The 14,307-nt window shown below is 39.9% G+C and overlaps 1 protein-coding gene across 11 annotated transcripts in view; it reads left to right on the forward strand.

Annotated features, from left to right (window-relative positions):
* The window catches only part of MPP7 (MAGUK p55 scaffold protein 7), a 152,488-nt gene that overhangs the window by 74,818 nt on the left and 63,363 nt on the right, over positions 1-14,307 (forward strand). For 8 of the 11 annotated variants that reach the window (XM_080583312.1, XM_080583320.1, XM_080583313.1 and 5 more), the window contains one exon: positions 11,093-11,170. The exons of 2 other annotated variants lie outside the window; for them this stretch is intronic. In XM_080583312.1, the coding sequence (XP_080439438.1) occupies positions 11,093-11,170 (78 nt within the window). Of the gene's footprint in view, positions 1-11,092; positions 11,305-14,307 lie in introns of all 11 variants that reach the window. One more of the 11 variants, XM_080583322.1, reaches the window with a different exon arrangement.

The following is a 14,307-nucleotide window of genomic DNA, read 5'->3' on the forward strand; positions in this document are numbered from 1 at the left end:
TGATGCTCCTTCCTTTAGAAACGGGGTTAAAAGTGCAGAAAAACAATTTTGGAAATACTGTATACGGTAGCCATGTAAGCTGTTTGGCTCTAAAGGGGCAGGAAAATTTATTTTGGAGCAAGTGCAACTTGTTTGGCTTTAGTCTGAACTTCCTCTGTCTATCTAGGGACCCTCTTCCTATAAGCAAAGTCATCAAAACCTTTTCTTATTACTGAAAAAAAAAGCGTGTTTGAATGAAGTCTGTGAAATCTCATATAATAGCAGCTTTATTTTATTGTATGAGGAACAATGAATTCAAAGTGAAAAGTGTTTCTTACAGAAAAATAAACATTTTAAGAAACTCTGCAAGGAATAAGTGGGGTTGTAGCCAGTATTTAATCTGTTCTGCTTGACATTGCAAAAATAGCTAATGTATTAGTTTTATTAACACATGCTTTCATATTCATTCACACCAGAATTTTCCTATTCTTTAGTCCTTTATCTTTTTTTTTGTGATATGGGATAAACAAGACAATCTTTAGAGGTATTAAAATATGTGTGTATGTATATGTAAAACACTAGCTTTTAAAAATTAAGGAAGGAAAAGGTCAGCACTCCACAAGATAAGCTATAAAGGGGTTAAAGTCACAAAGATGTTACAGTACTCTTTTTGTAAATGCCAATGAATAATGAAATGAAAATTGCATATAATTACCATTTTGATCTTTATACTAGTTTTAGCATCGTACTTGAATTACAATGATCAGCTGTATGAAAACTAGATGACATACTCTTGATTATCAATAGTTAAGAAAAAAAGCTACTAACTGGTCTTAGGTGGGTTGCAAACTATATGTAAAGCAGCAGCATGAAAGATAGATGCCACATAGGGAAGTAGAAGTATAAATAGGAGCCATAAGAATTATTCCTTTTTCTTTATTCAAGATTAAGTATGGCCAGTAATTAAGTAGAACATAGAAATTTCAGAAGAGAACAGTTGAAATGGTCACTGGTCTGCAACATATGATTCCTTAGGGGAGACTGAAAGAGTTTGGGTCTAGCATAGAAATGACTGGAAAGATATCTACATTTTTCTGTTGAAGAGGTTATCAAAAAGGCAAAGCAGATAATTTGTTCTCCAGGACAGGGCGAAAAGTGTGGAAATCAATTTACTGCAAAATAAAAAGGAAAATGTTCCTAATCATAAGTGCAGTTTTAAGATCTTTCAGAGTGGGCATTGCTAGCAAACGTTAAGCTGTTAAGTACAATTGATTTTTCTTCAAGTAGTTGGATGAACTTTTATGACCCCTCGAAGCTCCCTGTGGCCCTGCTTTCTATTAGAGAACATGGTCTGTAGGATGGAGAGAATACTGATACTTACCGAACTTCTAGGTCATGCTGTATGTCTCACTGCATGAATGAACTGCACAGTGCTCTGTTTATAGGGTATTTGACTATAGTTTTATACACACCACAACCTGCCCACGTGTTTTTTCTCCAATTAAAATTTTCTTGATTAGGAACAGCAAGGAAGGAAACTATTATAGGCAGTACTCCCATGAATTCAACAGGAGCTTCAGCACAGCATACAAAGAAGTAGACATCAACCTGTCTCATGCAAGGCTGCTGCTCCTGTGCCTGCAGGATAACCACAAGGGGTTGGAGCCAGGTTTAAGGGCTCTCCCCTGCAGGAGCTAGACCAAAATATTTGCCTGTTGAGCATACTGCATGTTGCAGTGACTTGTGCTCAGAGGCCCTGGCTGTTCTGTGTGGGCTGCTTGCTCTGCTCATGCCCCTGAGGAGAGGACTGTTGGCAGAATACAGTTCCACTTCCCTGAAGTGTTTAGTAGTGCTAGAAATCTATAGAACCTATCTTCGGTTACCTTGTTGTGGGCAAAGAAAGGGTTGGGTGAGGTGTTGCCATTGTGTATATGGCCTCTGTCATCTTCTGAAATTGTTCTGTTCAATTTCTGGATGTGCATATAGAGAGGTTACATTAGTCAAATTTCCATATTAAACTAAAGCTTAGGATACATCTGTTCATTTCTTCCTGATTAATGTGTCTGCACTTCATCAGCTACCCCAACATGTTCCATAGCACCCAAACAAATGTAAATTTGTGGCACGCTATTTTCAAGGTACTTACTTGGTCTTGCTTTTAACCACACATTAAGTAAGGAAATGCTACTTTTCCATTTACAAATAGAGAATAGACAGACTGACATTCATTCAGGAACATGGTAGCGAAGAGGAAATTGGTTGCTCACCACCTTATAATAGTCTCATACCCCAAACTTGTACTTTAAAAGGACTACATCTGGACTAAATATTACTGATGAATTTACGTGCCACTAATCCCACACCTAACTGCATTCACACCTTTTCTTTCTTATCTGTTCTTGTCTCTTCTCAAAATGGCCAATATAAGCAACCTCACCAGTTCTCCCTGTCAGGTGTTTTTTCTGCATTTAATCCATACTGACAGGTGTACAGGTGCTTGCTTACAGTGTGCTTTCCAGATTGGGAAAACAACAATAGCTGTTGTTCTGAAGTGTTCCCAATGAATGTCTCTTAATGTTAATAGCTCTTATCTCAGTGCTTTTGAGCAAAGGAGATGGCATACTACACAAGGGATGCATTTAATAATTTACTTTCGTATTCCTTTGGTGACACTAGAATGAGAACGCATTTTTTCCTTCTGAAATTAGGAGTATCATGAGACATAGATACGCAGACATACCCTTTGTTCTTGAAGGATATGCTTGTTAAAAATGTCAATAGCTAGGTATTTAACAGTAATGAAGTACTTTTTCCTATAAAAAGAAATGTGAGAGGAGAAGGTGCATGTAGAAATGTACACAATTTAGTACACAGGGAGTGTGCATAAGGCACAGAGAAGCACAAGCAGGATCACCAGGATCATCAACTGCTGACTTAAGGTCTGTCTTTGTTTTCTCAACACAGAAGAAGAATAGATACTTTTTTATTTTAAAATAAGAGATGTGTGCTTACAGGCCTGAGATTTTCATCAGGAGATTTCTTTAAGACAAGTGAAATGTGTCAGTGCCTTTGTGACCTTGTCAGACTAGTCTCAGAACAGGTCACTCGTGCACAGTATTTGAACTGCTTACCCTGTGAGACTGTCTCAGGTAAACCTCTGAGTGCCAGTGTTCTTGCTGCTTCTTTCTGAGGCATTACATTTTCGTTGTCACGATCATCTTCCTCAGATGCCCCCCGCTCTTCAAGGTCAATCGGGGATGAAGGACAGACAAACGAGGCACGGTGTTAATTGATTGATGAGGAAGAGAGATTCTCTTCAGATTGCCTAGGCTCGCTGGCCAGTCTGTCACAGATGGTGCCTCAATGTCTGTCCAATCCATTTTTGCCAGTGTTGACGTACAACATCGTTGTGCTCCGTACAAATTTCCCCCACAGAGATCACGTGCACTGGACTTCATAGGGGTCTTTGGATGCCTGGTTGTTGTCCTGGTTGCTGCAGATCACCTCTACCACAGCTTATTCCTTCAGCTACGGGATGCCTCCCTCAGTCATGCTCAGCTTGCCTTGGCAATTTCTAGGATCTTCCTCGAGGGGATACCTTGCTTGACAGAAACCACCTCCAGAAGCTGCGGATTGTTGCTCCTTTTCTGATCCCTTTGTTGATCGCTTGGTCCCTAGCAAGGGACGCCAGCTGCTGGGCTTCCTTGCTCTCCAGTTCTTGACTGTTGACCCCAGTATCCCAGCACCAGAGAAAGCAGCTGATAGTTTGCTTGCCTGGATGGCAGATGTAATCTTTCTGCATATCTTGCAGTTTGCTCAGGGATAGGGACCCTCATTTATGATTTCTGTCTCTCCCTCCTTCTGCTTTTGTGACCGTTTTGCTGCAGAACAGGCTGCCTCTTCTGATGGTTCCTCTAGTTCCCTTGTAGGAAGAGTTTGTTCCTTCCTCACCAACCTAGCTGACCTCTGCTTCCATTGGTTCTTCCTGACTATGGGAGTTGATTGTTGGGTCTCTGATGTAGCCACAGTGTCTGTTTGTATATCTTCAGATCCAGAGACCCTCTCTCTCACCCCTTTGAGGGTGCTGCCAAATAGCACTCAGTAGTGCCTGGTAGGCATAGGCCAGGCCGCAGCACAGTGTGAGAGCCTCTAACTCTTCGGCAGAGCATCCTTCCTTCCTTCCTGTCACGTCATCAGGGTCCCACACTTGTTCAGGGGTGAAGTCACACGCTGTCAGAGGTGACAGCTGCTCTTGGTTACTTATCTATATTCCTGTATGCCCACACACCGTGCCACCTATGACCATGCTGCCTCAGGGCATCCCCCTGTGCGATGTTCCTAAATAGTTGGCTCATTTTAGGAAAATCTAGATCATTTAGTTGAGGCACACCAATATGAGCATTCTCTTTACCCTGGGGTGTTCAAGGTACTGAATAGCTGTTGTAATAAAGCAGAAAATACCTACCCTGTAGGAGGAGAAATAGGAGGTGGCATTCTTCTTTTCCTCCACAAATTGGCTTTCAGAGAAGTGGAAGAAGGTGTAATTGATAATTATCTCCACGAGAAGGTTCCTGAAGAACTGGGATGGCAGCAATGTGGGACCCAAATACTAGATTAGGCTCAAGGCCCATGCTTTCATCATAGGTCTTCCAGACAAAACATAATGAAATGCTAAATGGCACAGCAAACTGCAAAAGCAAGAACAAACAAACAAACAAAACCACAAACCATCACCACAACCTTTAAAAAGCCTTCAAATGTGATGTACAGCAAGAGAGGAAGCATGAAGGAGGAAGGACAGACAGGGGAGACGAGGAGGGGGCATCGCCCTCCGTGTCACTGAGCAGCTGCAGTGTGTGGAGCTCTGCCTGGGGGCGGAGGAGGAGCTGACAGAGAGCTTACGGTCAGGATTACACGGAGGGTAGGGACAAGTGACATTATAGTGGGAGCGTGTTACAGGCTACCTGGTCAGGAAGACCAAGCAGATGAGACCCTCTGTAGACAGATAGAAGCAGCCTCACGTTCACAAGCCCTGGTCCTCACGGGGCACTTCAGCTGGGACCTGGACAGAAGCCTCTGATGTGATGCACTCTGTTTCCCAGAATTGCTCTCTGCCTTTGAATGATGGTCAGTACAAACTTCTCACAAAATCATCTCTCCTGTGTACTGTGTTGTGTCATTGCTGTAAAAAAGCTCTTATCCAGAGGTGTTGGTGAGTCTGTAAATAACTGGTGGCACAACTGTGCACTTGGAAGAATATTCTCACAAATGCCTGTGATGTTTCTTGTCTTTTGTGTGCTAGTATGGTTCACTGGTGTTGATACAGTGTTTTTGGGGTTATAAGTATTTGCATGTATATTCTTACACACAAATATACTTATGCCAGTTGTTCTGTTAAAAAGACTAAGTTTGTCTCCTTTAAAATATTTGGCATCTTATTATTTGCCTGTTTTTGATTATTAATGAACCTTTGTTTTGGATTCGGATCCTTTCTGCAACTTCCTTCCTCGTGTTCTCACCACCACCCATGTTCTTTCCATGTGCTTTTCAAACAAGGACTTCCTGCAGGCTCTGAAGCTTGCACTGGGCCATGACAGCAAAATATGTGTTCTCAGCCTAAACGTCAGTAACCATTCTTTTAACCTACTCTGTGTGTAAGGTTTAGGTTTAGTGCTTGCTCACATTTTTTGTAAGATTGAAAGGTGTGTGGCCATTGCGTGTGTACCCACAGACTGGAGTACTAATGTAAGTATGAGCTTATGGACTGCAGGGTAGTTGCAGTTGGCCTAAATGTGGTGATCATCAATAGTCTGTGTTTAGAAAATAGCAAAAGGAACACAGAAGCAAGGAAGATGAAAATATATTTTTGAGATGGAAAAGAGAAGGGGAAGAGAGGACAGAAAGATGAAGCTGAACTCACAGTATAGAGGAGAAGGGATGAGAATGGAAAAGGTTGTAAAGACTGAAAGGGAAAAATCTTAACGTTTGCATTTTTTGAATAATTTTTCATAAAAAGGCTTCTATCTGTGTTTTGGAAATTTATTTTACTTTGATGCACAGAACATTTGAAATTCTATTAATTCTAGCAGCTCTTGGTGTCTTTAGTGTAGCTCACTGGCACTGAGGAGAAACTTTTTTTTTCCAAACCAGCTACAGGGAACTCCTCTCTCAATTTGCTGACAGTTTTAGTGTTTCCTTTAAAAACATTCTGTTCTTACACGTGTAGCAGTAGATCCAATGGACAGTTAAAGAATGTATTTCTGTAAGTTCAGAAAAAGGAGATGACATGCCTGATGTTGCAGTTCTTGTGTGGATACATCTTATGGGAAAGTGGTCCATTTTGGAGCTCAATCTTAAGGTTTCCAGAAACTTCATAGGTGAAAAATTTTCTGTTGGATTGCTGATAAATCTTGGACTGTAATACAGCTACAAGCTACCCTGTATGGAGCCAGGTGTGGGGTTTGTGGCTTTCAGAAAAAGGCTTTTCAGTAAAGCCTTTCAGAAAAGTCCTGCTAACACAACTGTATCAGACCCCACTAAATACTGGTAAAATTATTCTTGTATAGAGGGGGTTCCTTCCCAGAAGGAGCTGGGGTACTGGAAACTGATGTTACTATTCTGTGTACATACTTATCCCCCTCCCCTTCGTTGTTTTCAGCCAAAAGATGTTGGATCTGTACCTGGAATGTAAGAAATCTGAAGGAGAAATCGAGCTTCTTTGGTAGGATTCTTTGCTCAAGATAGTGGCTCTTCTGACTCAGAAAGCCCTCTGTGGTTCTTGAAATAGTCCGGGCTGGGGACACTGCAGAAAACATATTTCTCTTTACTTTGTTACAGAAAACCTTAATTCAGTCTCTCTGGGAAAATCCAGACACAATTTCCCTTGCCTACAAATGTGCCAAAATTGCATAAATTTGCAAATGATTATTCTTCCCTCTTGGGGTATTTCTCCAAAGTAGATTGTCAGTTTGTGCAGAGCCTCAAAAGTCTACGCAAGGTACCCCACAATGAAAAGGATAGGTAGTCATAAATATATCAAAAAAACAAGACCCCACCAACTTAGCAGTCTGTTTAGCAGAATGACTTTATATGTTTTGTTTACAAAACTATTCCTTTAGCAGACTCGGTCTCATCTGCAAAGAGGCTTTCAGGGTTCCGGCTTTACACTTAAATGTTGGAAGAACTTGAAACGGATGTACTGTATTTTCTATTTTTTTAAGCATGATACAGGCTTGGACTCCCCATAGGTTTCTGCTATAGAGATGGCAATAGCGTTAAAATCACTGGGCATCTAGTATGGCCACAGAATACAAGATACATTTGCCTTTCACGTTAAATAAAATTCTTTAGAATGAAGCTCAGATAAATGGTTGCGAATATGAAATGCTTTATCTTACATAGTAAATGCTCTCTCTTCTACCGTATTGAGTCCACTCCCACTTCTCTCAAAGTGTTTCAGGATTATTTTAATCTCTACTACTGTTTAATTTCAATGAGTGAGATTTCCAAAGGGGCAAAGTACCTGCGCTGTCCTTTTCTGCTTTTCAATTGGATTTGCAGAGCTTGAACCACCTAAAAGCTTTCATCAATGCGGTCACTAAATCTACATATTTAAAATTTAAATTCTAGTTATGTAAGGATTGAATTTTGGAAATATAATGTTAGTTGTGGATATATTAGCATGATTTACAAATTTCATATTTGGGAAAATAATTAGCTGAAAGGTAGTATGTGGAGAAGGTGCCACAAATTTCAGCAGTGCACGTTGCAGTTTTTCTGAAGGTGGTAGTCATAAATGCAATCATCCGTCACCCTGAAGTCTGGGAAATTCAGAGTCTACCAGGTGAGTTTGCAAGTGTGCCCTTTCATCCTTGAGAGATAACAGAGATGAAAGGCAAGTGCTGCACCCACCCTCAAAAAAAGGCCAAAAATACTACGTGGGGAGCTACAGCTCTGTCAGCCTTACTGTGATCTGTGGGAAAATCCTGGAGCAGAGCATCTTGGCACGCATTTCTGGACACCTGGAGAGAAGAAGCTTCCTGAAAACATATTTTTTGCCTCGCTGAAACTTTTGCTTTGTCAGTTGAATTGCAGCAAATCTCCTGTCTTACTGCATTCAGGAAGCTATTATGTATAAGTGCTGCATATATTACGAATGCATCGGTTATCCAGAAGTTAGAGGTAGGCGGTATCTGTAGGAGAGCAGTAGGAAGTAGCATTTTAATGTTATGATGGTAATTTTATACTGATCTGAAAGGTAATCCTTGTATTGTGCACTGATTGCAGCTTTGTGCACAGACCAGAGGGGTTTTTGTTTTGTTGTTTTAAATTTGCTTATGCAACTCCTTCAAATTACAAAGAGGTGAAAGACAGATTTTGCCACATAAAGATCTGCTAAAAAAACACACTAAGATTAATTTAGCAAACAAAGCAAAATACTACCCATTAAATCACATCAGATGTTTTTAGAAAAAGACACCACCTGTACTGCAACTTGAATGGAAGTGTGCTGAGTTTGCTGTGTCTTTTTCCATAGAACATGTAACTGAGGCAGTCACAAGGTCAATACGGTAAACTAATAAAACTTCCACTCCGATGTAGCAAAACCTACTATGCAGAACCGTTTCATAATTACAGCTAGATTTTCCTGCTTACTTGATTAGCTTCTGTTGTTTGCACCAGATTTCGTTAGGCAGTTACCCTCTGCAACTCCACCATAATCAATTAAAATCATAATGATTTCCTTAAATGCTTAGCTGAGTTCTGATATCCACTGTTAGGAAAACAAAAATTGGTTTTCAATTGGCTGGTTATAGGCAGAGCCAATAACTTGTTGAAGTTGCATAGTACGTCCTCTTAAAATCGTATTTTTTCTTGCATGGATTTACAATTTTATTACACTTTTTCCAAGAGGTTGTGCAAGAATGCCATGGCATCTTTTTAAATTTCACTGGTAAGGACGCTTTCAGGTTGTCCAGGGTAAGAACAGCTCCATTGGAAGTGACTCCTCTATTTTCTTTGAGCAAGTAGAAGGTAGCAGAGGTGACTGCTTTTAACCTCAGAGTTGACGGAAGCTCAGCCTGGATAAAATCAAGATGTTGGCTGAAGCAATCAAAAAATGATGGATATGAGACTTTTTGATTTATTACGCCTTTTAGTTACTCAAGTTCACAGTCTAAGTAAATCACAAATTTCTGCTAAACTCAAGGAGCTGCAGCTCCTTGTTTTGTTTAGTTTCTGTGCTTTGTAAGCTAGAAATATGAAGTTTTCCAGTCACTTATACTTTATGTCACATCCAATATGGATTACTCTTACTTCTCAGAGTAAACAATGTCTACATAAGCTATGTAAAATTCAGACTCTCATTCCAGAGAAAACAGTGCTTTGCGCTGATTTTCTAGATGAAGCACTAGTCCTGGTCAGAATGGATCCGTTTATAATAGCAACTGAGCGACTGTTTTGTCTTCGTGCTTCACCTTGGCATTTCAGAGCTTCAGCCTCCTGTGGCAAACCACTTGGAGAATCCATCTTACCCGGATTACGGAAACGATGAAGGAATCAGCCGCGACTTAGATCTTGTTACGGCACATGGCGTCAACACAGTATCAGATGGCCTTCACTTCAAGGGACCTTTAGTCCTGTAGTCTGTAGGAACAGACGTGTTATGGGCTGTTACGAAGCCCAGCAGGAAACAATAAAACCAGCAAGCATCATTTGCGTAGCGTGAGCTTGTCGTGGGTGTAGTTAGGAGTTCGGATTGAATCCCAAAGAAGGGGCTGGGGAGAAGAACGAGGGAGTCCTGGGGAGTGAGAAGAGCGAGGATGCCGGGTGAACAAGTCAGTGGAGGAAAAGCAGGTGTGAGAGGAGGGGAAGCTGGAGGAAACGGTGCAACACGGGCACGACCCAGTCAATGCCGAACGCTGCCGGTGTGCAGCGAGGACTGCTTGGGCTGCTCTGCCTTTACAGCTGTCCTGGCTGCCCAGCCACTGAGACGTTCCTCTCCCAGTGGCGCGCTGGGAAGGGGTAAGGTGTCGTCGGGGTTCCCATACCCCTAGGCCACGAGGGGCTCCCCAGCCGAGCTCTGAGCCCAGTGGTCCTTGCCAGACCTCCTGTTCCTCACCTTGCCAAGCACAGAGGTTGTGTCTGCAACTCCTCCAACCATCTGGAGGCCATGCCTCCTTCGGAGGAGCGGGGCTGCAGCAGTACCCTAAGGGTGAGGTGTGTTTGCGTCAGTTCAGACTGCTGTCGTCTTTTTTTTTAATTTGAATTCATATTTGCGTATCTGTGTATCTTGAGGAAAATCGTGTAAATGAAATTGAATGTTGAATATGTTACTTTATGTCATTCTGAAATAACTTGTAAGAAACTTTTTAGAAGCTTTAAAATATTTTGGCTCGTTTAAGCATTCACACTGGAAAAAATCTAAATTTTGAAATGCATGACTTGTGGAGGAGGGAAGAGGCTGTATATTTAAATGATGGTATATCCTTTCCCCTTTAGAAAGAACCAAAGCACACTGCATTTTTAATGTTGATGACTCCTCATTAAAAACTTTAAATGCTCCTAAATGACTTCAGCTCACTGAAGGACTGCCTTTTTCTTTCAGATGTGTTAGAATTCATATTAGCACTACTTTGCCCTTGTTTCTGAATTATTTTAATGACGGCAGCCGCTCCACCAAGCTGTCTGTCAAGATGTGGGTGGCAGGCTATTATTTCACTTCATAAATCATAATTTACAGTTTTTTTTATATCCATCTTGGGGATAAACACTTTATGCTTTGTGTTTTCAGCAGCAATATAAAATGTAATTGATACTTAAAGCAATATGTTAGAAATATGGACATAGAAAGCTGGGAGAGAAAAATCACAAATGTTTAGTTTTTCTGTGGGTTGGTCTACATACTGAGCATTTTTTCCATCTGATTTCATATTCTTAGCACTTCAACAGAGGATGATGATGAATTACATGTACATGATTGCTGCCTGTAGGTTACTATAAGGATGTTTCTCTAGTTACAGACACTCAACAGATCAGTTAGCTCGACGGGGGTATTTTGTAATGGTTCTCATGCTGCTAAATAAACTTATCGTTTTGTGCTATTGTCTTCTAGATCCATGAAAAACTGCATTATTATGAAAAACAGAACCCTGTGCCCATACTCCACAGTGCAGCAGCCTTGGCAGATGATGTAAGTGTCCCCTGCTGAGATCACTGGTACCAAGTCTCCCAAAAAACTGTCTGCAAGCAGAACTCCTCATAGTGCAAACATATGAATGTAATCCTCTGAGCTGAAATCATAAGAAGCTGCAAATGTTTCCAAAGGTGCTGTCATCACTGGGCTTGTTGCTGATATTACTTTGATTTTTATTCACTTGCCTGTTATAAAAACATTGCATCTTAGATAGCCTCTTGTTCTGCTTTGGTAACTACGTAATAGAAATTACAGGTTGGAATTCTACTGGGAGGGAAAAAGCTGTCAGCTATTAGTGTTTTGAGAAAGTCACAGACAAGAGGAATGCTTTGGAAAAATAAAGACAAATGAGATAGCAGTACTGCTGACAGAACATGAAAAATGACAGATAATACTACAGAAACGAGGCATATGAAATGCCTAGGAAGAAGGCTTGTTAAAAAAAAAAAAAAAACACAAAAACTATTTAAGAAAAAGTACAGTAGTGATTTATGGATATTGGAGCTTTCCAAATTACCTTCATAACCAAAAAATAAATTGTAAAAGTGGTCGGCATTGATGGAGTAGTTAATTTCCTGTTACTGTAATTTTTATTTTAAAGAAAAAAAAATCCAACCTGCCATTTCTTTCTATTTGGTTAATTCTACGATTCAGATGAATTGTGCACACACCTGTATAAACTATGACTGAACTTGAGGTAGGCCAGGACAGAGAAATGTTTAATAAACTGTGGTTTAGGTGAAATCCAGAAATCTTTGTTGCACCTGATGATTTCAGGTTGTTTTTTGAAAAAGGTAATATGTGTTAGGATCTGTTTCAAATAAAGCATGTTGGAAACTTCAGATCTGTTATAGATGTTTTACAATCTCAACTATCTTTTGCTATAATTGATAGCGTTTGATTTTGAAATTAGACTAATTGTTAATGTTGTGAATAGAGAATGATAACATTTTAAAGAAAAAACTGTATTAAACATTTGAAGTCTATTGGAAAAGGGATATAACGTAATTTAATCACGTTTCAGTAGGAGGAGAGCTATATCCTATAGCATACTAGGTATAATAATGCATTAGCTTTGACATCGGGCATATATTAGTAATATTTTTTTAACCGTCAAATAGCTTTGAATAATGTTGATAGTAATTTTGAAAATTAGAAAGCTGGTTGAAATTCTCTTCATTAAGTTCCTGATGACATATTAATAATCCTTGTTAACATTTGTGTTATGGATCTCTGGGCTAAAATTCTTAATAAGAATCATTTCTTATTTTTGGATGCAGAACTTAGTTCTTGATATTTTCAGAAATGCTGAGCAACCTCATTCTTTGTTCAGCTCCATTTAAATTGTATAGTGTTGGAAATCCCCAAATTGAAGTAGTCTGTCACTCTTCAGTTAAGAAAGGTCAGGATTTTTTCTACCCTGTGAACGTATTATTATGTATATATGGTAGTATTTTTAGAATGTACACGTGTCGGGACACGAATATCTCTAGACATCTGCCTATTTTGTTTAAGCACAGCTGCTTTTTAATGATCCTTTTGCAGGCACTTCATTTTTCCTTAGGTGTAGCTGAGCAGCTGGTTTCAGGGGCACCATCCCACAGAGCAGGGATGTCCTCTAGCAGCTGAAGTCAGGCTAGTGTTTTGCAGGATTTGGTATTTCAGTAGTTATCAGCAACCTTTGAGGAAGTTAATTTACATGCAGGGTGTTTTGTAACTCCAAATCCCGTGGAGTTTTAGGACTAAAGTGTTGTTCAATTTTTGGCACATTTCTCTGACTAACTGTCAGCATCAAGGATTGAAAAGCATGTTGATGTTGACACAATTTTTTTCAACAGGCTTTAAATTAGAGTTTTTTCCTAGTGATAGTGGCTGTTGTATAGTTAAACAAAGAAGGAGATATTCTTATTACCAAGCGTGTATTTCCTGTTTGATTTAAAATCTAAATTTGAGGTGTTGCTAATGTAACTAAAATGTTTAAGGACTGTGTTTTTATTCTTCCCTTTGGTATTGATTTTTGAATCAATTTCAGAGATAACAGTTGTGAGTAGGCTTCTTTTCTAAACATTTTCATTTTCCTAGCTGCCATCCCTTCTCACTCCTCACCATCAGTGACCCTTAGACTGATTTTTCTGTCAGAGATTCTGTTTGAGTTTTATTTTGGAGCAGCAGCATCTGTTGCAGGAGTCTTGATTCCGTGCAAATCAATTAAACATTGCTGGAGCTCTGGGTATAGACTATACATAAGGCCTCTTGTACTGACAAAAGAAGTCAGAACTTTCTCAAGAAACTTTAAACTCTCAGGTCCCGGTGTTCCCCGTATCTCCAGCCTCACTCAAATCTGTGTCTCTCCACTGTTTTGGTTTTTCCTCTCCAGGAGAAAAGTCAGAGCTTTTCATAAAGACCTTGCTAAAATGTTACGGTTCCTTCCACAGAGAATCTTGGAAGAGTTTCTCTGACAGCTCTTCCTGCAGCCTTTGTGATGAGGTGATTAGCATGATATCGGTGTACCCAAAACTCTCCATATAGCTTGTACAGCTGCTAGCAGCTCTCACAGATCTCTGCATGTCAATAACAACAAATAAAAAGCCAGACCTGGACTGCCAGAGTCCCAGTAAGCAGCTCTGGTGATACCTGTCCGCAGGTCTGGAAATACAGCTTTGTCTTCCTGCTTCTCTGGACAGCACAGGGTATTATTACACAGAGCCTTTAAGATTCTTATGGGAATATTTGGAAAACTCTTGTAAATGATGTGAGTGCAAACAAATTTTTAATTTTTTCATCTCTGAACAAGTTTTTTTTTTTAAATTATGACGAGATTCAAACATCTGTTAAAGCAATAACAAAATATTCTTTGCTTTTCTCATTGTTCTAAACATTATGTACCTGCATTTATGTTTGTACCACCAAAGCAAATGCCAGCTCTGCTGAATTAACAGCTGCTTCTACACATTTCAACCGAGAGAGAAACGCTGAAGCTGTCATTCTTATTGAGTGATTACCACTCTTGATCAATAAAACACAAATGAATAGAATTTATTCTGCAACGAGTAGTACAAGCTAAAGAATGAAAAGAGAACAAAGGGGAACCTGTGTCATTGAACTGCTGTCATTCCTAGCACAGATTATTTTCA

Source organism: Anser brachyrhynchus (assembly GCF_964034855.1).
Source record: "Anser brachyrhynchus genome assembly, chromosome: 2".
Lineage (NCBI taxonomy): Eukaryota > Metazoa > Chordata > Aves > Anseriformes > Anatidae > Anser > Anser brachyrhynchus.